This window comes from Tyto alba, unplaced genomic scaffold, assembly GCF_018691265.1.
Source record: "Tyto alba isolate M040663 unplaced genomic scaffold, T.alba_DEE_v4.0 Super-Scaffold_21, whole genome shotgun sequence".
NCBI lineage: Eukaryota > Metazoa > Chordata > Aves > Strigiformes > Tytonidae > Tyto > Tyto alba.
This window is the reverse complement of record NW_024881295.1, coordinates 2,044,806-2,066,954: the sequence shown is the minus strand read 5'-3', so window position 1 is coordinate 2,066,954 and position 22,149 is coordinate 2,044,806. Positions and strand designations below refer to the sequence as shown.

Below are 22,149 nucleotides of genomic sequence, written 5' to 3'. Positions count from 1 at the left end.
CTATTTCAGTCCAATAAGCTGGAGGTGTCCAAAGAAAATGCTTATATTCTGAAATCTTTTCAGCTGTTCTTGAAATATAGTAAAATACTAGAACCTCATCCATAGAAATTCTACTAAAATTCATCACATTCACTGCCTCCAGTGTACAGTCTACTTGATTATGGATTACTCTGGCTTTAACAAATCTTGGAATATTGCTTGTTAAAAGTTATAACTTTTTCAGGAAATTGAAGATAAGATGGAAGTCATAATGATGGGTTTGCATAATCTGTAACCATGAGAATTTTGAAATTCTACTTGTCCTTGACCATTTTTGTATTCATTGAGTTTATTCATATATGACATCAAAGGCATTTTCTGCAGGATGTGATGTGTGCTAAAGCTCTGTGTCTGCGTATATGAAGACCTAGCAGGTTCATTGTAATAATTTTAATATTAACTAGTTCTTTTGTAGTGGTTTTATGGAGAACTCAAATTCCTTGTAAAAGATGTTCTCTCTGGCTGTGTTCACATGGCTGTGCAGAAGTAACCATGAAGCCACTGCCAGCTTTGAAGAAGCAGGCCAGCTGGTATGCTTGAGAGGAAGATCTTTAAGTGAACACTTCTGAGCTCATTTTCCAGCCCCGTGGATGGGTCTTCGTGCTCTTGTGCCTTGGCTGGCTGCCCCCACCCCTTTCATCTGCCCTTCAGACAGAGCCCTGCAGCCAGCGTTTGGCAGACACGATGGCCCAAAGCCTTTTCTAGGAAGGCTGAAGTGTGCCCATAAAGCAAAGGCAGATGAGATATATTTACTAAGAGCTGGCTGAATTTAGGCTACCTGCAAAGGAAATGTAATCGTGGAGAGCTGCCAAAATTCCTGGGAACGTTTAAACAAGCAAGATATAGATACTGCACTGAATAGTTTTGAAAACATCGTTTAATGAAAAATCTCAGTCTGTATGGGATATATTTTTCACCTCTGATTTATGCAGTTGTACATAGAAAGTCTGTTTCTCCTCATTCATCACCTTTGGGCACTGTGTCTTCATTAGCCCCGGTGAGGTTGTAATAAAAAATAAGTGATAATAGAGTGTATGTTCTCTGCCAAGCTGTGTACACTTTGGAACACGAGTGAGTTTGCTGAGATCAGCTCCTGCTTCCCCTTTTTTTCATTTGCTTTGATTCATCTTTTTTTGCCAAAGAAATTTGGAGGCAGATTTTTCCAGCTGCTCCTGAGAGAGTAGGGGGGAAGTATGTTATTAATGTGACGTGAAGCACTCTGTTCTCCACACAGCCTTTTCCTAAGCAGGAACTCCAGTCAAATAATGTATAAAAACATTAACCAAAAATATTAATTAAATAAAAATTCTTCAAGGAACCCCAAATCTGGGCAGCAAACAGATTTAATTCATTACATGCATCTCTATGGATTTGTATGCATTAATTTATTTTGTAATTTTTGTATATAGGTTTGTTGTGTTTAGCAAAGGGTTTTGCTCCATATGAGTAGCTGCAATAATCAAAGGTGAAGCAGTATGCAAGCATAGAGGAGGTTCTTGAACTGTTACATGTACAGTTTTAATAAACCAATGATTTTATTTTACTTTGAACACTGTATATGAAGAAATGAAGTGATTCTGATGACAGTAGAAGAGATGTGGCCTATGATTAGCAGCAGGTCTCTAGAAACTTCTAGGGAAATACAGCAGCAAACAATTTGCAAGACCGACATGAAAACTTTTAGTGTAATGTAAATGGGAAAAGTATGAGGAGACATGTAATGTCAGTGTCATTGTTGATTGGACAGGCCTGAGGTATGTTCATCAGAGAGGCAGGAGATCTCTGCAGTAAGGTGGGCGGGCATTTAGCCACTTCACTAGACGCTGCAAAGGCAGAAAGCACTGCGAGTGTTAACTTGCAGGAAGGTGGTTCAGCTCTCAAGGGTCTGGGATGTGCCCGGTTGGGAGATCCACGCTGAGAAACTGGGAATCATAGAATCGTTTAGGTTAGAAAAGACCCTTAAGATCACTGAGTCCAACCATAGACTTAACACTACCAAGTCAACCACCAGACCATGTCTTTAAGTGCCACATCCACACATCTTTTAAATACCTCCAGGGATGGTGACTCAACCACTTCCCCGGGCAGCCTGTTCCAGTGCTTGACAGCCCTTTTGGTGAAGGACTTTTTCCTAATATCCAAACTAAACCTCCCCTGCTGCAATGTGAGGCCATTTCTTCTCATCCTATCACTTGTTACTTGGGAGAAGAAACCGATACCCACCTCACTACAACCTCCTGTCGGGTAGTTGTAGAGAGTGATAAGGTCTCCACTCAGCCTCCATTTCTCGTGACTAAACAACCCCAATTCCCTCAGGTGTGCCCTGCTCAGACTCCCATTTTCGGTTCATATTCAGTTTTTCACAAGTGCAGATCAAATTATACCCTTCCAGGAGGTACAAGTTAAATTTACGCACGTGCTCAGCACCTCTTAATATCTATTATTTTCCAAATGTCAGTAACATTTGCTTGAGCAGTACACTGATGTCAAGTCACTGCCGTGCACTGGCATTTGTTGAGCTCTAAAGGAAGCTGGTGCAGATTCATGTAGCTGTCTTTCCTCCGTATCAACTTAAGGTTTTCAAGCATCTGAATACAGAGTCTATTTGCCCCCTCCTGACACCTCCAAATTAATTTGGCAAGTATTGTAACCTACACTGTAATGATCAGAGTTATTTGGCAGCTTTTGATTGTCAGGTTCATAAGTATTGTGTTTGTGAAAACCAGGGGACTCATGACAGCTTTATTAATGATTGAATGAATGCTCACATATCTCATGTTGACTTGCTCAGTTAATAGTGTTCAGGATCTGAGGAACGATCCATCTTCCACTAGACTTCACAACAAACTTACTTGATTTCCTACAGTTTCTCCATTTTCCATCACTTTCTTTGTCTCCCTTCAAGCTCTAAATTTGAATCCTGGAAACAGAAGAAGAGCTTCCTGATGTGAACTGGAGTGGCATACAAAGGGAAATGCAGAATTTGTTCATTATAGATTTTATAGTGCAAACTCTTCTGTTTATTATTTTATTGCTGTATCTCCTGCCATGTGGAACAAACTCTTTGCTGATTCTCTAAAATCTTTTTCAAGCTTTGAGATTCTGTTTGTTTTGTAAGAAAAGTTATGGTCTTCAGATTTTATTGTTTGTTTCTTTGTTTTTTTTTTTTTTTTTTTTTTTAATTAAAGCAGTTCCAGGGTTTGACTTCCTGTCTTTTATGTTTTGTCATCCAATTGTCTTCTTTCTCATCATTCTCTTTCCTTTTGTCTCATTTTTTTTTTTTCAAATTTCCAAGGGAAATAAGAATTGAATAACAATAGAATATAATTTCAACATTTATGTGGTCCTGAATCTTTTTTTGCATGAAAACATTTTAAAATAAGGATCAAATAATAGTGTTTGTAAGATAATTTTTAACATGAAAAATATATGAAATTTAACTGGTGTTCATTTCAATCTTTTCCAAAAATCAGATTTTGAGATTTCTTTTTTCTTTTTGATTCCAAACCAGCTATGGCTTTATTGTCATAAGGCTTGTGTTGCTCTTCTGCTTTTTAAAATATTTTTTTCACTTTGATGAAGTTTTTGTCTGCATTTTTTCTGCTCTTTATGAAACATGAATTGCTTTATCATTCTCAGAAGAAAAGTAAAGAAAATAATGAATTGAGACTAAATATTACCTATTCCCCCATGGAGCCTGTCAGGAGTACAAAAATAGATTACGGCATGCTGAATAAAAGATCACTGAAGTCTGTTCCCTTAATAATCCAAGCTAAGCCTGCTCCTTCTGCAAGCATTTGTTTTGCTGATGGAGTATCTAAAAGGCTGACAGGGTGCATAGAGGATTAAAATTTAAGCAGAGAGGACTACCTAGAAACAGTCATTCTAAGACTGCAAGTAGTTTTGAGGGCTAAGAGGAATCTGTGAGTGAAATGCTTGGGGGCACTCTTTGGATTCTCAGTAAAACTCTGAATTACCTTTGAATTACCTTCATTAGACAGTTTATGTTTATAGCAGGAGAGCTAAAGCTATGGCTGTGTCTTTGAAAAAGAAAAAAAAAAAAAAAGAAAGAGAAGGAAAGCAAATTATGCACCTTGTGGTGCCTCAAGGGACAGTTTTGCAGTCATGCTGAGCCTAATTGACGAACATGTTGTGCTTGAGCTAAGTCCTCAAAGATTTCATAGCACGTCAGCAAATATGCTACTATTCACAGTTCGGTTTGATATTGTACATTTTGTGTCAATGCTGGGGAAGTGTGGTAAAACAACAAGTGATTTGATTCCAGCCAGCTCACCCACAAAAATCATCAGTCAGCCCATGCTATTATTCATAGAGGGGCACCTGTGTGGCCAGGCTGGATTAGGTGAACAGTAGCACCAGGTTTAAATTACAAGGAGAAGATTTTAATGGAGACAGATTTAAACCATGGAGCTTTGTCATTATGGGGAAAGAAAGAAGCAGTGAGAGCTGCTGTGATTTCAGCTTCTTCAATAACTCTTGTTTACGAATGAGAAGAAATAGAAGAATCAAGCCTAAGGTAATACTGGTTGGTGTTTGTTTTTATTGTTTGATGTACAAATGTTTGTATTAGGTTATGACATACCTGTTGTGAGGAATGGAAAATGACTATTAGAAAACAGAAAGAAGACAGTTTGATCAGTTGTACCATCTACCATCAATTCCATATGATATTTTTATTGGATTAGTCATTATTTAAATTTGTTTGGACAAGTGGAATAAAGATGACAACTTTTAATGAAAACATTCACATTATTATACTGCAAAGTGAATAACTGTTAACATTTTTAAGTTACAGGAGTATCTTTTAGATTTCTGCATAAATGGTAAGCAAATAATTAATTTGTAGAATCTCAAGAGTACCTAAGTTCTGCAAAAGATTTCAGATTGACCTTTAGGTTCACTTGAGAGGCTTTGTGGTTTCTTAAAATCGTATGTCTATTGTAGACAGCCAGTCTATTTTTTATTTTAAAGAAAAAAAGATGCTCTCTAGAAATAATTGTATTAATCTGAAATCAAAACTTCTGCCTTTTTAAAAAATGCATGTTTCTAAGTTTAAACCTAACGTTTCATCATTTTGTTTAAACCGACCTTCTACAGGAGAATAGATGTGAGGGGTCATTCATTGATGTGCTACTAATTTTATACTAGTATAACCCCTCTGAAGTTGGGAAATTATGCCCCTGGTTTTCCTCCCCAGATGGCACTATTAAGGAAGTATATCTGAATGCATAAGTGAATGTCTGTTGTCAGCAGTATTTGGGAAGGTATTTAGTAAGTGTAGTTATGAACTGTACAAGGACTGAGAGGCCTTGATTCTTCTGGACTAGCCTCTCCAGCTCCCACTTCCCGTCATCGCAGGGGTGACACAGGCGTTTCCCAAGTTTGACCTGCAGATTGGTAGAAACAGCTGGAGCTCTTTCTTGCAAGGCTTTCGAGGCTTGATAGGAAAGCTAAAAATTTTTCTCCATCATGATAACGGTCTTATTTGCCTATTAACTTTTTTTTTTTTTTTTTTTTGCTATGACTTCTCAGCATATCTAGAGCCGTGTTTCATCTGTGTACCCCACTCAATTTAAATCAGCTTGTCCAATTCCTGCCTCTCATGTGATTCCTCTTCAATTTGTGAGTCCAGGAATAACTATATCTTCTCTTCTTGGAATAGTCCTAAGAACAGATTGATGCTTTAGAAAAACCTGTTTAAGCACTGATTTCTGGGCTGTCCTTTGTTTTCCCAGTCTGTTTTGTAGAAATGATGAAGTTGCTAGGGTCCTGGTGGCTTTGTACGATCGAACAGCTGTCTGGAAAATCCCCATGTACCCAAATTCTACTTGAATTCAGTCACGGACCCTTGCTCAGATGTGAGGAATTATCTCCCTTAGCTACACCATTGCCTTAATTTCCTCCTAGGTAAAACTGCATTCATGATTCACATCTAGATTTTGAGCCCTTTTAGAACTGAACACCATTACTAATTTATTTCTCTTGTTTGCTAGGAGAAAGAGCAGATCCTAACCATGATAGGAATTGTGAATGAACTTTAAAGACCCAACTTCCTAGCAAGTAATTTAAATGTTAGAAACTTGACTGTCATATCCCAAGCTTTTGCACTCTTCTGTGGAAGACATATTCTAAAGAAGTCAGAAACTGTGTGACTGGCTTTTCCATTTCGAGTAGACTTGGGTCTAATTGGTTCATCCAGTGGGATCTCTGCACAAGTAAATGTGTGCAAAACCTTAAATCACTCGGTCCATTTGCACTGGTTTTGCAACAGTCTCATCGACACAGTTCATATGTTTTATTATAGCAAATAGAGCAGGAGTGATTTAAGAAGTTTTCTGGCAACTCCACTCATATTATTCTTCATGGACGTTTGGTATTCACCTTCCCTGCTTCAGCCTGCAGTAGCAGCCTTTGGCTTCCTCCATGGCACTGGTCAAGCCTGTATGTATGCCACAGCACAGAGCTGGAGACAGTGTTCAGTTCATTGTTCCTCTGTATCTTTGGTCCTCACTCAAATCAGGAGGACGTGCGGCAGGAGCACGGGAAATGGTATAGAGAGTAGAATTAATCTAATCTAATTTTAGGGATATAAAAATGCTGGATAGCTAGTCCACGTTATTTGCATAGGCTTCTTCTCAAGCCAAGTCAATAAAAAGACAGGGGAACTTCAACAGGGAAATTTGTTTACCTTGAATATTTAGGCTAAGATGGAATTAATCCTCTTCCCACTCCAGAATGCCTGTTCCTTTGCAGGGGAAGTTCTCTAATTTCCGTTACCTGTAATGCTATTCTACTTCACAGAGATGTTGCTGAAGTTAATAAATTTGTAGTGAAGGTTTTGTCTGTGTGGTGATCACAGCCAGCGATCACATCCATGAGGAATTTATCTACCACTACACTTAGCTCCTTTCATTAAATTAATAATTTCTCAGAAATGGGTATTTTTAAAAAATTAATTACAAACACTGTAAATATTTCCTTCAAACTTGACAAAACTGCTTTGTAATTTATAGCTGAAACATCTTATACGCTGCTTTTTACTTCAGTGTATCATGACTGAAACTTAGTAGTAATCCTGAAAGGTTTCTCTTGCTTTGACAGTATTGTTGAGAAATGTAGGAGAGAACTGTATATTGTTTCTTCTGTTGTCAAAAATTAGTTGGTCCTCATCAAGTATGATAAAAGAATCATCCTGAAGGTTGATTTTATTCCTGCATGATTTAGCACAGCATATTTGAATATGTTTACAAGAATAAAAGGAGAATAGAAAGCATTACAAAGAACAGAAATAAAGAAAATAAAGTAGAGGGCATTCTTCTTAATGGGGGACAGTTGAATGCATGGTCAGATTTTTTATGTAGGCAGATTTTATGTAGGCTCTCCTGGGAATAGTGTTAATAGTGTCGCAACAGGAGTCAAAACCTGAGAGGGAAAGGTATGGTCCAAAGGGTTGTGGAGCTACATAAAGCTGTATTATAAGTCTTCTAATTAAAAGAATGGCTGTGCTACAAGCAGCCAGAGGAAATGAAGTGTGCAGCTTTCTACCACACACGCCACCTCATGTATCTAGCACAGCTGGTCACAAGGAGAACCCTGCGTGCCATTAGCGAGTGCCAGTAGTGATCACAGCACTTCCCCATCAGTGTGGTACATAAATGTGATAGCAACAGTGCACTGCACGGATGATTTCCAATACCACAAATCTATATTTTCACAGCTAGAATATATGCCCCACACTACATTAGTTAAATCCCTTCTTGTGAAACTTGGTGAAATTACTCAGCAATGCTTATTATACATGTGGGAGGGAAGAGTTGGAGAGTAACTAGCTGTATGTGCTCGCACGTGCCTGTTTGTCTGTATATGTTTGTGTGGGAGTGATTTAACTTAAATAGACTTGCTGTGTGTTTATGCTGTTTAATTTGGATTGCGGCACATGGCATCTCCATACATTCCCAGGGCCGAACCTGCCCTGCTGGCATGCCTGTGTGGTTATTTGTCTAGAGAATGAGAAGTCTCTCATGCACGTGAGGTGTAATACTGGGGAGGCTTTGTTGGCTAGAGTCGCCAAGCTTGGAAGAATGGAAAAGTGGGAGCGATGTGCCTTCTAGGCTGGTTCACCTCAGCAATTATATTGGGCAAGGACATTGCGTGGACCACCATGAATGCAAAAGAATAGCTGTTTGTCTTTAGACCACAGTGTGAAAAGTGGTGCTCATTCCGGGAGCATCAGTGAAAGTGGCAGCCTTCTAGAATAGCTTCTGTGGGTGAGCATGTATTTCTTCTTTGAAAACTCTGGTTTCTGAGTGAAAGTAGAACTATTCTGGGTTGTCAACAGATTTAAGACCAGCAGGGAACATGCTATTCCTTGGCTGTATGAAGGAGGAGAGCACAATGTATTTTAGGTTTTCGATATTCCCCTAAGATGGTGGGGGGATAGGGCCGCCTCCATCAGTGCTCCGTCACACATGCACAACACCCAAAAGAGGAAGGGGAAAGAGAGGATGGCAGCTAAGCTCTGTCTCACTATCCACAACAAAATGAAAGCCTCATTATCTCACAGGGCAGAGCAGCTCTGCACTGATGCCAACAAGAACCACAGACCAAGGTGCCACAGTTTGGTCCTCAATAAATGACACATAATGTCCAGTAAGAAATCAACCTTTGAGATATTAATTTATTTTCATTTTCCAGACTGGCAGTCTTGGTGAATAGATTTCACTCACTGTATAGCAAGGTCAGTGTGACAAATTTTGAAAAAATACAAGTTCAAGTGTTTTTTGGTTTCACAAGCACATGAGCTCAGTGAGAAAGAACAGACTGAGACGGTAAGGAGAACAGCCAATCCTGTTATATTTGTCTTTCTTATTACTGACTTGCCATGATAAATATGGAAAATTATATTTGGCTAGAAGGAGGCTGAGAAAGGGAACAGATGGCCACCAAAAGAATGCTAGAGCAGCTAATAGTCACTGGCATATTTCCGGGATAAAAATTTAAATCTGAAGCCAAAGCAGAAGGGTTATCCATTTTTTTTTCTGATCAGGGTACTGTGTATGAAACTGATCCTGCTATGCTCTGACTAGATGAAGGTGGGCTTCCTGAAATGCATTCGCCGAATGGAATAAACAATCTCTATCCTGCAGTTAACGGCTCTTGCAGTTATGCTGACAGAAATAGTTGACAAGGTGGGGAAAATGTTTATGTTCCTACTGTATTTTGAGTTAGTGAGAGTGCATGTGCTATGGCTTTTTAATATATTGCATGATTTAATACCTACATTGCATTCTCTCTAAGTATTCTACAGGCTTTATTAAGTTTTGAGGGCAGAGAGAAGTACCCATTTAAATGAGGAGACAATACTGTCTATATTTTATATAGCCGTATATTTAATAATTTCTAAAATTTTAATGCATTTCTGATTTCTATGGTCAACTAGGTACTGAAAAAAGTAAGATGACATTTTGGGAATTATGAAAATATGTCACAACTTCTGATTTTGCAGAATGCTGTATGCTCAGTACCTAAAACTCCTTATGACTGCAGACTAGGTAGTGAATGAGGACACGGTTCTGTTTCTTGAGTGATAACAGGAATTAGCAAGGTAATGATTTGAAGGGCTGGAATAGCAGGAGATGATAGTTTGGGATTGAGAATCGATATTGGAGCTATAGGACAGGTTGAGTGCTATAGGAGTAGGACAGCCAGAAGTGAAATGGAGTGGAATAGTAACAGTTGCTGCAGTTTTTGTTTAGTGTGCATCTGCCAGAATTAGACCAGTCACAACAGCTCACCCATACTAAGTGTACAGGATTTTGCTAGAGCAGCAGCTGATGGGTCGTCTGGATCAAGACCATCAAATAAGTCACTGTGCAGACTAACTGATCAAGCCACCGGCTCCCCATTCAGCCACCAGCAGGGCTGTTGTAGGCACAGATCAGTTTTTTCCACGGATGAAAGGCTATGCTCTTTAGCTATTTGAAGGAGTGTTATGAGGGTTGATCAGTTATTGATTTTAAGGTGTTTTGAATAAACTGCCCAAAGAGCACTGGCGAACTATAAACCCTTAATAAGTAGGCTTTGAGAAAGACAGACAAAGAGAATCACAGATTTCCATGATTAAAAAAAGGCATGCCCATGGGCTGATGGACTGATTTTGCTTTTGCAGTGTAAAAGGAGAAGCATTCATCTCAAAATATTGTTAATCTTTCCCCAGTGAATGGAAATTAAATGGATTTCAAATCTGGGAGCTCAGTCACCTGCTTTCTTAGCTTTTGCTGTGTTTTAAAGACATTTTGTGAGTTGTTCATACTCTATTAGTAAATACAATATATTTTGAATTTTATGTTTAGTAATACAGACATCACTGCATAGCCTTTTAAAAGTATTGCTAGGAAATAAAATGCCATGTTGGAATGAAGACTCTGCAGTCTGTACAGGTGTGTCAAGTCCACGGTTTCTTTGGTTTTCAGTGATAGCTGTTTCTCTCTGAAATCCTCACATCATATCGACTTGTAGTTAGAAAAGCACAAAGTGGTTAAGAAACTCTTTAAATTGAGTGTAATGTTTTCATCAGCTCCAGAAACTGAAAAAATAAATCTGGCTGGGAGTATAGATGAAGTATGTGAAAAAGTATAACGTGCACTAAAATTAATAGTCTTATTAAGAGCTGGGTTGACATATCTAGTGGAGTTATGAATGTGGGTCCCAGACACATCTTCATAGCAAATGTGATTCTCCCTTGAAATGCAGGCTATGTCATTTGCATGTGAAGTGTTTGTCTGTAAAAATACTCTGGCACTGGGTTTTCCATAGGTCATTTATGTAAATTCACACTGGATAGTGACCACAAGGATATTTGTTGCACTGGGCAAAGTATCTCATGATCTAGGACATTCATATGCAGGATGCAGTACTCCAATGGTTCTCTTCTGGGGGCATTCGTTGTGGTGGCTCTGGGGATGTTTTGGATTTACAGCACATAATCCCTTACCCCTGGCCAGCTGATCTCCATTTCCAAAGATGGGAATTACTATGTCATACAAAGACAGATCTTAATACCTTTCCCTTTCCTAATATTCTCCTCTACTCCACAGATATCCATGACCTTTCCTCTCAAACTGACCCAATTAATGTAATAAGGCTAAACCCAGAGTTAACATAGTAAGGCTAAAACCAAAGCTGTTGTTCTCAGCTTGTTCTGAATCTGAAGTTTACCCTTTAAGCTCACAGAAGGACTTATTTATCTGTGTAATTTTTCTCTTCTTCTCTTTCTTTTTCTTTCATGTTCAGATAGAGCCCCTTTCAGCATGGCTAGGCTGCATCATGAGAGATGTTTTGTAGTACTTGCTAGTACAAAACACATTAAGCATACTCCTACAGTAGGCAGATATTTTTTTTCATGTGGACTAACTGAAGTCCACGACAAAGGCCTTCATTTGAAAAGTGATCACCTGGCACTGATACTGGCACTAGATAGGCTAAAAGTTGTTGCAAAGAGCGAAGACTTTATTACCAGTAGGTGTTTTGCCCATTTAAGACTGTGTGACAGGTATAGGCCATGGAAGCCCTGGCTGCAAAACAGAGAAAGAATACCATGTTGCTTTGTTTAAGTATTTTTAATCTGCAGCTCACATCCATAAGATAATTTTGGCTGCAGATTTGTTAATTTGAAACTAAGTTTAAGGTTCCCACTCCAAGTTCCTCTGCTTCTAGAGAAAATATTGCTGTTCTACAACTTCAGAACTTCTATAGTGGAACAGATGTGTCTGCTTAGATAAAGATGATCTTTTGACTATGAGTGGAACAACACTGTGTCTTAGAGCCCAGAGACGAGGGAGCACTTTTGACCAAATCCAGTGGGGTTTATTCCAGCCTATAGAGCAGAGCTCCAAGCTGCTTTAGCCCCAGAGTGTCTAACTTATTGTAAAGACTTCTGCAATTCACTGCAGTCTGTTCCTGGACAGAAATGTACAGTGCTGCCTATCATGTTTATAAAAAAACTGCTGAAAGCACCAGCAAAATCTTAAAAATGAAGAGTTGCTTAGCACTTTCCCCATGTTTTGTTTTGTTTTGTTTTTATTTCTTGTTAATGTTATCTGTCCATTGCAACCAATGGATTTTTTTTTTCTGTATCTCAGTACATTTAAACATTGATTTGGATTAAATACTGTATTTTCATAAAATCTGTGCCACAAGTTGAATCAGTTTAATGCTGCTATTAACAATGGATGGGCTCACAGTCCACCTTGTGTCGTAGTTTAAAGCTGTCCCTCCAAGCAGACTCGCTATCGGCTTTCGAGCATGTATTTAGGGATGGCAAAGGCCCCCCTTCCCCTCCGTTGACCACATCAAGCATGCTGAGAGGCATAATAGGCAAAGCAAGCTGTCTCTGCACCTGCCCACAAACCAGCTGTTCAGCCAGGAGAGGAATTGCTAGAGCATCGTGTGCTTTCAGCAGCTTTTTGTGGTCCTCTCTCATACACTGTGTTGGCACAGTCATTGCCACAAAGGAAGGAAACACAGAAACCATACAGAGATTTCAGGATATTTTTTTTTTCCCAGAATAATTTTTAGTAAAGCACCATTTCATGTTTGCAGTCTTCCCATGTGGATGCATTTTCTCAGTCTCAGCTGAATGTTCAAGAGAGAGATCATCTGGGATCTAACAGAGTCTTCCATCAGGTATGTGACTCTTTAGCTGGCTTTAAAAATATCTGAATGCTTGTTTTCTAAGAGACCCCTTATAATAAATGCATCTGAACAAAGGGAAGTCTTTTATTCCCTGCCCTCTTCTATTTCTCCTGTAACTGTATGACTGTCCCAAGTGCCTTCATGTATTTTGTTTTTGCTAGCTGTTTAGTGGCATTTGAGACATTTCTTCTGCCTAGCCACTTCTGATTATTGAAGCTTTCATGAAAAGTCCACTGGAATCTCAGTTCTAAGGTTTTAAAGACTTTTCCATAGTATTGGAAAAGAAAACTTATTAATTCATGTTGATTTGAGAGCTCTGTTTAATTGCTTTTTGAGAAAAATATCAAACCTCTCATTTGTGTCAAAAGCTTGACAAATATGTTTCTGTGATTCCCTTATGACAAAAACTTCACAGGCTTATATGGGTTGTAGCTTTAACTCTCTGGACCTTGTTCTGCATTTGATAGAGCATAGTTCATCTATTTCAGATCTATTTCAAATATTTTTTTTTTTATTATTTGCCAAAGAAATAGTCTACCTCCAAAATCTCTATCTCTTTGCTGCCAAGAGCGTGATTTCTCACACTTTAGATATCCAAGAATTTTAGAGGTCCTAACATTCATAAACCCTCATCCTTAAATGACTGACTTTAAGGAATGAGTTGTATATAAATATTTCACAAATAACAAAAGGGAGAAGTCTAAAGGAAGGGCTAATAATCCTGGAGTTTTCAAATGAATATAAGCATTTCTTTCAGTAAAGTTTGCACAGAACTTGCCTTTTCCTCACTACTGAGGAGTACAACAAAGGGGCCTAGCCAAAGTGAACTCCATGGGAAATGAGGGGGAAAGAAATACTGAGCAACCCGTGCAGGGAAGATCCTCCCACTGTCTCCACCCCTGGTATTTGGCAGCAGCCCAGTCCCAATTTCTCTTCTACCACTGAGAATAGCTAATGATGTTGCCTGCCATTTACAATTAATGCCTGCTTGTTACCTTACATATGCTTTACTTTCCCCACTCCAAGGGGTCCAGCTGCCTGGAACGGCTCTTCAGTTGCCGAGTCCAACCACCTTTTTCAGCTGAAGCTGTCACCACTCTGATGCTGGATGGAGGTGTTCTTGTAGGGAAACTTTCATGCCCTAAAACGTGCCAGGCTGCCCGACTGCCTGGACAAACTCCTCCTGCCCTTAGTACAACTGGGAGCTGCCGGAGGGCATCCACTGTTTTGCCCTTTGCCATTAGGTGTCAGAAGTGAACCATACACATTTTCCAAGGTTTAAAATCTTTGGTTTTCGAAAGCGCTACACAGAATTGCTCGCTAAATCGTTATGTAATATTTACTTCTGCTTTCTATTTAGAAAGTCAGTCGTGGTGTTCTTTCCCTCCCACATCTGGAAGGTCAAGCAAAGCATGGCTTGGTTGCAGACACTGCAAACCCTCCCCCACTTGAAAGCAGCCTCCCTCAGATAACAAATAGGAGCTTGCAGAATGTCCTGCCCTCTCTTCAGGTGAGTTATAAAGCTCTTAGACATCTTGTGTTTGCCTGGTTAATCAGCTTCCTTCTAAGTACTGCTAAGAGAGTGGCAGTGGCGAAGTGTCACAAGTGTGTTTGTGTGTGGGAAGAGAGAAATAATTTAGTGTCAGCATTTGCATCAGTTTCTGTTTCCAGCCGCAGTTAAAAAGACAAAAACAAAAACAAAACAAAACAAAACAAAACAAAAAAAAAACAACAAAAAAAAGAAGACCTATGAACAGTCAAACAAACAGACTACTAACCAGCATGGTTGTATATATCTCCAGATACTTTAGTGGGCACCCAACATCACAGGAATTTTTGAAGTATTGGACACTCAACATCACAAGAATTCACTTTTGGCATTCCTTCTTTCTCATTTTTTCACAAATTCTGTGTCTACTCCCTGTCTGTACTCTTCCTTCTTTGCTGCTTCTCTCCCCAACAAATCAGGGACCTGCACTACTCACCACCACTACTCTGATCACTCCCTTTTCACCTTTCTTCTTCAGTGGAGTCTCTTTATTGAGAGGTTTCACAGTTTCCGCAGGGTTCTGATATGAGGTATTTTCAAATCTTGTGCACTGGAAGTCCTCACATAAAGCATTTTGTTTGGAAAGTCAAGAGTCTTCTCAGATATTTGATTTTTAAATTAGCAGCTTTCTACTATTGCAAATTATTTTATTTGGTTGGGGGGGTGTATCATTGGGTGAAGCTGCAAGATGCAAAATAACATGAAGGATGAGGTGGAATGGGTTAGTCTCCAAAATAATTTTAATTTTCTTTAAAGCTTAATTCTGTGGTCTTCATAAGTCAAACCTACACTCGGTTTCTACAAAAGCCAATGATTAAGCTTTGCATCCAAAAATGAACCATCCCTCCATTTTATTTTATGTGAAAAGATTGGAGTCAAGCGTTTTACAGAAGTGTTTTTTTTAATTCTTTAAATGGAGTGTATAGACTTATATAAGAAGCTGTGTAAATACCAATAAGAAAGCCTTTTGCTTGGCTTAGAAATGCCAGGCGATAATAAACATTTCAATCTAGTAATCGTGCTTGTGTGCTGTCTGTTTTGGAGACCTTCTTTGTTTACCCTTCCTTAGAAATAACATCGTTTGCTGAATTGAGGGAGTAATGGGCAGAGTGGAGTTCTCAAGTTGGGGCTTGGCAAGATAGCAGTAGGACTGACCTGTGTCAGCACAGACCTGTATTTGAGCTGTTCAAGTGGTACCCCTCTTAGCTGATTGCCCTGCTTTTGTAGCAGTTAATATTGCAAAAAAGTACCAAGATTAGAGGCAAGTGCGGGAAGATGATTTAATTTTAAAACAAACCCATTGTCTTTCACGCTAACACATTATTAACCCCAAACTCACAAGCATCAGGATGCATGTAGCCACGTGGTACCAGCTAGGACTTCTTACAAGCGTATGGTGGACTAGGATTGCCCGCTGGTTAGTCCATATCTCATCACCTGGGTTCTTCTTGTCTTGGCAACCATGTGCTGGTTATTGACTATGGCTTGTGTACCCTTCTGACACTGAGAGAGACTGACCTTTTGTGTCTCCATCCTGTCCCACTTCTGTGAGTCATCAGGACTTTCTCAAGAGATAAGAAATTATAAATAAATTAAGGAATAATTTAGGTTGGAAGGGACCTTTGGAAGACATCTAGCCCAACCTCCCACTACAGGCAGAGCAAAGTTTGAGCAGGTTGCTCAGGGCGTTGTCCAGCTGGGTTCTGAATATCTCAAAGGTTGGAGAGTCCATAGCTTCTCAGGGCAACCTGTTGCAATAGTGAACCACTCTTATGCTAAAAAATGTTTCTCCTAATATCTAATCAGCATTTCCTGTGCTGCAGCTTGTATCCATTAGCTGCATATCCATCTTGTCCTAGAACCATGCACCTCTGAGAAGTCTGGCTTTGCTTTCTCTATACCGTCCTGTCAAGTAACTAGACAGCAGTAAGATCACTCCTGAAGTTTCTTCTGCAGGCTGAACAAATACATTTCCTGCAGCCTCTCCTTGTACATCATGTGCTCCAGGCTTCTGACCATCCCCTGGCCTCTCCCCTGAATTTCCTTCAGTTGGTCAATGTATTTCTTGTACTGGGAATCCCCAGACTAGACACAGTACTCTCAACATGGACTCACAAATGCCGAATAGAGGGGGAGATCACTTCTCCCATGATGATGGCTGTCCTCTTGCTATTATAACCCAGTATGTGTTTGGCCTTCTTTTCTACAAGGGCACGCTGCTACTTCATGTTCAGGTTGTTGTCAGGCCCTTCCCTGCAAAGCTGCATCCTTTCAGTTGTCTCCCAGTCTGTCCTGTTGCACGGGTATATTCTGTTCCACATGCACGATGGCATTTATCTTCATTCATCTTTAGAAGATACCTGTAGCCCATTTTTCCAGCCTGCTGAAGTCTCTTTGGACAGCAGTCCTGCTATGGTGTGCAGATTTGAAAGGGTGAACTCATCCATTTTTCAGGTCATTAATAAAGACACTAAACTGTTCTGGCCTTAGTATTGCTCCCTGACAGGTGTTACTAGCAACCGGTTGCCACTGATCACAGCCCTTAGAACCTGACCATCCAACCGATTTTCCACTCACGTTATGATCCATTTAGCCAGTTCATATCTCACTCTTTGGCCTTCAAGCATACAGTGGGAGAGTGTCACAGGCCCTGCTGAAGTCAAAGTATACAACTTCTACTGCTTTTCTTTCATTGGCCAAGCCAATCACTTCATCAGAGAAGGCAATCAACTTGTTCAGTTCAAAGCTTACGTTGGCAAATCCATACTGGCTGTTCCAAATGAGCTTCTTGGCTTTCATTTGATTGGAAATGGTTTCCAAGAGGAATTGTTCCGTAGCCCTCCCAGGGCCTGAGGTAAAGCTGACCAGCCTGCAGTTCGCTGAAGCCTTCTTCTTGTCCCTTTTAAAGGTAGGTGTGATATTTGCCATTTCCAAATGGTCAGGAACTGCTCCTGATTGCCACTGACTTTCAAAGATGATAGAGACCTGCCTTGCAGTGACATTGGCCAGCTCCTTCCACACCCTCAGGTGCATCCTTCTGGTCCTGCAGACTTAGGTATGTCCAGCTACTTTAAGTGGTCCTTAACTATCTGCATGTGCTGCAGGTAATGCTTCTTTACACAAATGCTACTTCCAGACTCAGGGACTTGAGAGGCCTGAGGGAAAAACTTAACAATTAGTAGCACTGACTACCTTGGTCTTTTCCAAATCCTTTGTCACCAAATTCCACTGGGCATTGGGTTCACATTTCCCTTAACCTTCCTTTTTTTTACTGGTGATGTACTTATAGAAACTGTTCTTAGTGGCTTTCACATCCCTTGCTAGCTGCAATTCCAGCTGAGCTTTTGCTTTCCCAAACATGCCTGCATATTCAGGTACTGTTTCTTGCATGTAGGCCAGATAACCCATCCCTGCTTCTACCTTTTTTGTGCTCCTTACTGTGTTTGTGCTTGGTCAGAAATTCCCTTTTCATCCATGGTGGCCTTCAGCAATTTTGCTCAATTTTCTGCATGTTAGAATGGAGTATTTTTGTGCTTTAAGGAGACTGACTTTGAAGATCAATGAGCTTTCCTGATTTCCTTTGCACTTCAGGGCAGTCTTCCATGGGTTTATGATGAGAAAATCCTTGAACAAGCCAAGACACTTTCTTGAAGACCAGGGTTTGTAATTCTACTTGTCTCACTTCTCTGAGGGTTTTAAACTCTACAATCTCATGGTCACTGCAGCCAAAGCTGCCTTTTCCTTGACCTTCACATCCTCAAACAGTTGTTCCTTGCGTGTGAGTAAGAGGCCCAGCAGCGCATCTCAGATCATGTGCATTAAGCACACAGTCCAGAAGTCTCCCAAAACGCTTTTCCCACTTCAGCAGGTGCTGAGGTGACTGAATTAGCCCATGAGTATCAAGGCCTTTAGGTTATGATGACTTCCCTGCTGTACCTAATCAGACCCCCCCCTCTTCACTGTGTTAGCAAAGCTCTTTGCAGATGCTCTTGCCTTACTTCATCAGATGGATCCTGTTTCTGCTCAGCAGTTCTTGTTCCTCATCCTGTGTTTGTAGAAGCCGTAGCCCTCTCTGTAGCTTCAGCCAGGTACTGATCCGGTGGATGCATCATCTCCAGCTGAGTCTTCTCCCCTCAATGAAGGATTGAGGAGAATGTGGCCTGGGCCTCCACACCCTACATCCTTATCCCAGAGCTCACTGTGTCTCCTTATCTAGTGCTCTTTTATCTCCAGCCCTCCATCATCTCTTCATGGCTTGAGTCTGTAGTCTGTCCTTTGTTTTCGTATTCTGGGAGCCCTGACAATCTGCATGTTCTGGGATCTTGACCACCTGATGATGTAGGTGACATCTGTATATCCTTTATTCTGTAGTTTCTTCCTTCGAGTGCTTCCGTACACGTACAGGCCCATTCATTTCCCATTCATACCAGTCTTGTTTCTATTATAAATGTGTATGCGTGCAGACCCAAGCTGGTGTCCCTGCAGTTCTGTGGGCTGCACAAGCAATCTCAAGGATTCTAGCACAACTCTCCAGTGGATGTGCCCACATAGAAATCTGAGATGGTTAATGCCTATTATACTATCTTTCCTGTCCTCTGTACTAGCTTATGCGAGTTACTACAACTTAATCAAACAGTGGGAGTTTGTACCATTTACAGAAAGTGAGCGCGCATGTATTGAATGAATCTGGAAGATTAAATTAATTCTCTTATTTTGAGATTTATCTTGCCATGGTCGAATAGCCTCCAGTGCTATTGGCAGACTTTGCTCTCTGGGTAAGTAGGGCATTCTAGTCCCCAAACATGCTTGTTCTGTCTCAGCACAAAATTGACTTAGACATCGCTCAACAAATCCAAAATAAATATCTTGCAGCTTTCTCTTTGGGACACACAATTAAAAATTAATTTGGGACAAAAAAATTGGGACAAATAATTAAAAATTAAAAATATTTTTAATATGTTTGTGTATGTTTTTATATAATTACAGATCAGCTGAATGTTTATGAAAATATCTGAAAACATTTTTTTTTTTCTTTGCTTGGCAGGAAAATGGAACTCGAGGCAATTTTTCCCAATTTAACCTTCCAGACAGTCTTCCCGAAAGTGATACCAGAGCCCAGACAAAACCATCAGAACTGGAAAGCACCAGCATCAGTGTCAAACTGCCTATGACAGCTTCAGGTAGAATATAACAGAACATGCTAAAAAGACTAGAGTGACAGGCTGCCTGCACAGAAAAGAAGTGTATGCAGTCAGGATACTCAGTGACCAGAGGTCCCATGCTAAATTGTCACTGAAATATTTAACAAAAAATTTGGAGTACAGGAATATGGATGTGATCAGTGATTTCAAAAAATCCTACTTGTGGATGTGCACAATAGGAGAATGAATATACTAACACAAATATATAGATGAGAGAAGTATGCATTATACAAAAGAAAGTATATTTGTCTAAGACTTGTGACAGGTCATGTAGGTGACAGCAGTATTCTATTACAGTGATAAATTACTTTTCCCACTTGCTTGCAGCTGTGTCACATTTTATCTATGTGGGCTAAATTACATTTTGGGAATTCTCAGATCTAGAAAGTTTCTGGCAGAGTTAATCTATTTTTAGGAGTTTAGGGAAAAAAAAGTAGCGGCCTTTTGCTTTGAAGTGATTTAGCATCCCTGCATTAGTGGATGAAGATCTGCCACTGTTTAACAAAACACCCACATTCATGCCTAGAGAACACGTTGATTTGTAATGCCACCATCAGATTATTTATCTAGATTTAAATTATATAAGTGGAGGTGTTAGGGTAGCTGAAATGTTTCTATGCAGGAAGAATCAGAACTAGGAGAACAGCAGATTTGGGCCCCATTTAATTTCTAACCTCCCGCATCTGAACTTGACATTTTTTATCAGAAAAAACAAGTACTTGAAAGTTTTTGTTAACTAAAGCTTACTGCCATTTTATAAATATGACAATCAAACCAATAACAACACACATTTTTTTTAATGTAAGCTATGAAGCTTGCTGAAGCAGATAGACAACAGATGGAGTTTGCAAAAACATCTAGGTACATGACTTTGCTCAGAATCAAATCACTTTTACCTGACCTCTCTTAGTGTCTTGCTCACAGATGATGAATGCTTTGTTGAACATAATACTGTAAGTCAGAAAAAGAAAAACGAAACATAAATTTGTGCAAAATGTCAACATTGTAAAATCATAGAAATGTTGGTTGGAAGGGACCTCTAACAGTCAGCTACTCAGCCTCCTGCTCAGAGTGACATGATCTACTGTAAAATAGTCCATTGTAAAAGCACTTTGTCATCAGGTTTTTGACATTTTATTGATTTTTGGTTTTATATTCTTGTTTTCTGATTTAGAAGCCTTGAAAAATTTTAGAAACCAGTTAACAGTCTATGAGCAAAAAGAAATTTTCAATTATACAGAGCTATGGTTTCTTGGGCTGGAAGCTAAAAAGATTGAAGGTTTGCCTGAAACCCAGAATAATAATTGTTACGATGATGAGCATGGTTCCTACTTAAAGGTAAGTGGAAAAATTGTGGTTTTTATTTTCAGATCAATAAGTCTGTAATGATTGTCTGCCAACTCTTAAGTGATCAATGTGACATAAATGTTGTTTCTAGAAGATAAATATTCACATGGTGAAAACATCAGTACCACTCACTTTAAAGCTCAGAAGACAATCCTAAAAAGAGACTCACTTTGCATCTCATTCAGAATTGATGGATGTAGGTGGATTACTAAAGCATGCACTTGTTATTTTCTCTGTCACCCTTGTTTGATGTGGACCTCACTTGCTACCAGTCCAGCACCTTTCATAGACGGTAAACTCACACACATATGAACTAATTTAAAGCTTGATCTTTGTCATACTATTTGAATCTGAACTATTTGTTTTCTTTTCAAGGTTTTACATGACCATATTGCATACCGATATGAAGTGTTGGAGGTCATTGGGAAAGGGTCATTTGGGCAGGTGGCTAAATGCTTGGATCATAAAACCAATGAATTAGTGGCGTTGAAAATAATAAGGAATAAGAAAAGGTGAGACATCTGTTGACTTTAAACCGGTACAATCAGCTTTTTGTTATATAGGCAGTGACAATCTGGGATGATGTGAACAAAGCAAAATCAAACTGCCTGTTCATCAGGCTTTGATTAAACACAGTGAGAACAGAGTGAGGAAGGGTAATGTCAGGGACTCGGAATTGGCCTGGACCCAGTGGAGACACAGTCTATGAAAGCAGGCACAGTTTTCTGAGACTTACAAGGAGGTCTCTGTATCTGTGACACAGTTAATACAAAGCCCAGGTAACCAGCCCTGCGTGACTGAGACCTGAGAGCCTACATTCCTCTCCAAGACTCCAAAACCGTAGGAATATGCTGGGAGGCTCCAGTCACTCATTTTAACATGAAAAATTCTATACTGTGGTCCTAAACAACCTCTTTTTGTTATGTGACTAGATAAAAATTTTTAGTTGAGTTTAGTTTGAACCAGAGTCAGTGAAGCAGATGAAAATGATATTGTTGATTCCAGAAACAGAGTTTTAGGTATTCAGTTTTCCCCCTCAGTGAACACTAAATGTAAAGATGCTCTTCAAAAGTGTCTTAGTGGGGTAGGTGTGAACTATGGCTCTGTTTGAGTGAACAGAAGCATTCCTATAAACTTAGAAACACTAGGATTTTACTCTGAATGCTCATTTGAAACTTTTTCATTAAAACATTTTTTCAGACAAGTCAAAGTAACTACTCTTAAGTGTTATGTAAGGCCAGTATATTTAGACTAGGAAACAACTGTAATGACTCCAAGTTACAGCAGTTAACAGGGGTG

The 22,149-nt window shown here is 39.6% G+C and overlaps 1 protein-coding gene across 2 annotated transcripts in view; it reads left to right on the top strand.

The window, feature by feature from the left end:
- DYRK4 (dual specificity tyrosine phosphorylation regulated kinase 4) overlaps positions 1-22,149 on the top strand; it is a 45,281-nt gene that overhangs the window by 9,738 nt on the left and 13,394 nt on the right. Inside the window, exons 1-6 of one of the 2 annotated variants that reach the window (XM_032995077.2) lie at positions 4,494-4,576; positions 12,661-12,744; positions 14,114-14,263; positions 19,347-19,482; positions 20,678-20,841; positions 21,226-21,362. In XM_032995077.2, coding sequence (XP_032850968.1) covers positions 4,547-4,576; positions 12,661-12,744; positions 14,114-14,263; positions 19,347-19,482; positions 20,678-20,841; positions 21,226-21,362 — 701 coding nt within the window. In that variant the 5' untranslated portion in view covers positions 4,494-4,546. Of the gene's footprint in view, positions 1-4,493; positions 4,577-12,660; positions 12,745-14,113; positions 14,264-19,346; positions 19,483-20,677; positions 20,842-21,225; positions 21,363-22,149 lie in introns of those variants that run through there. The other variant, XM_032995078.2, reaches the window with a different exon arrangement.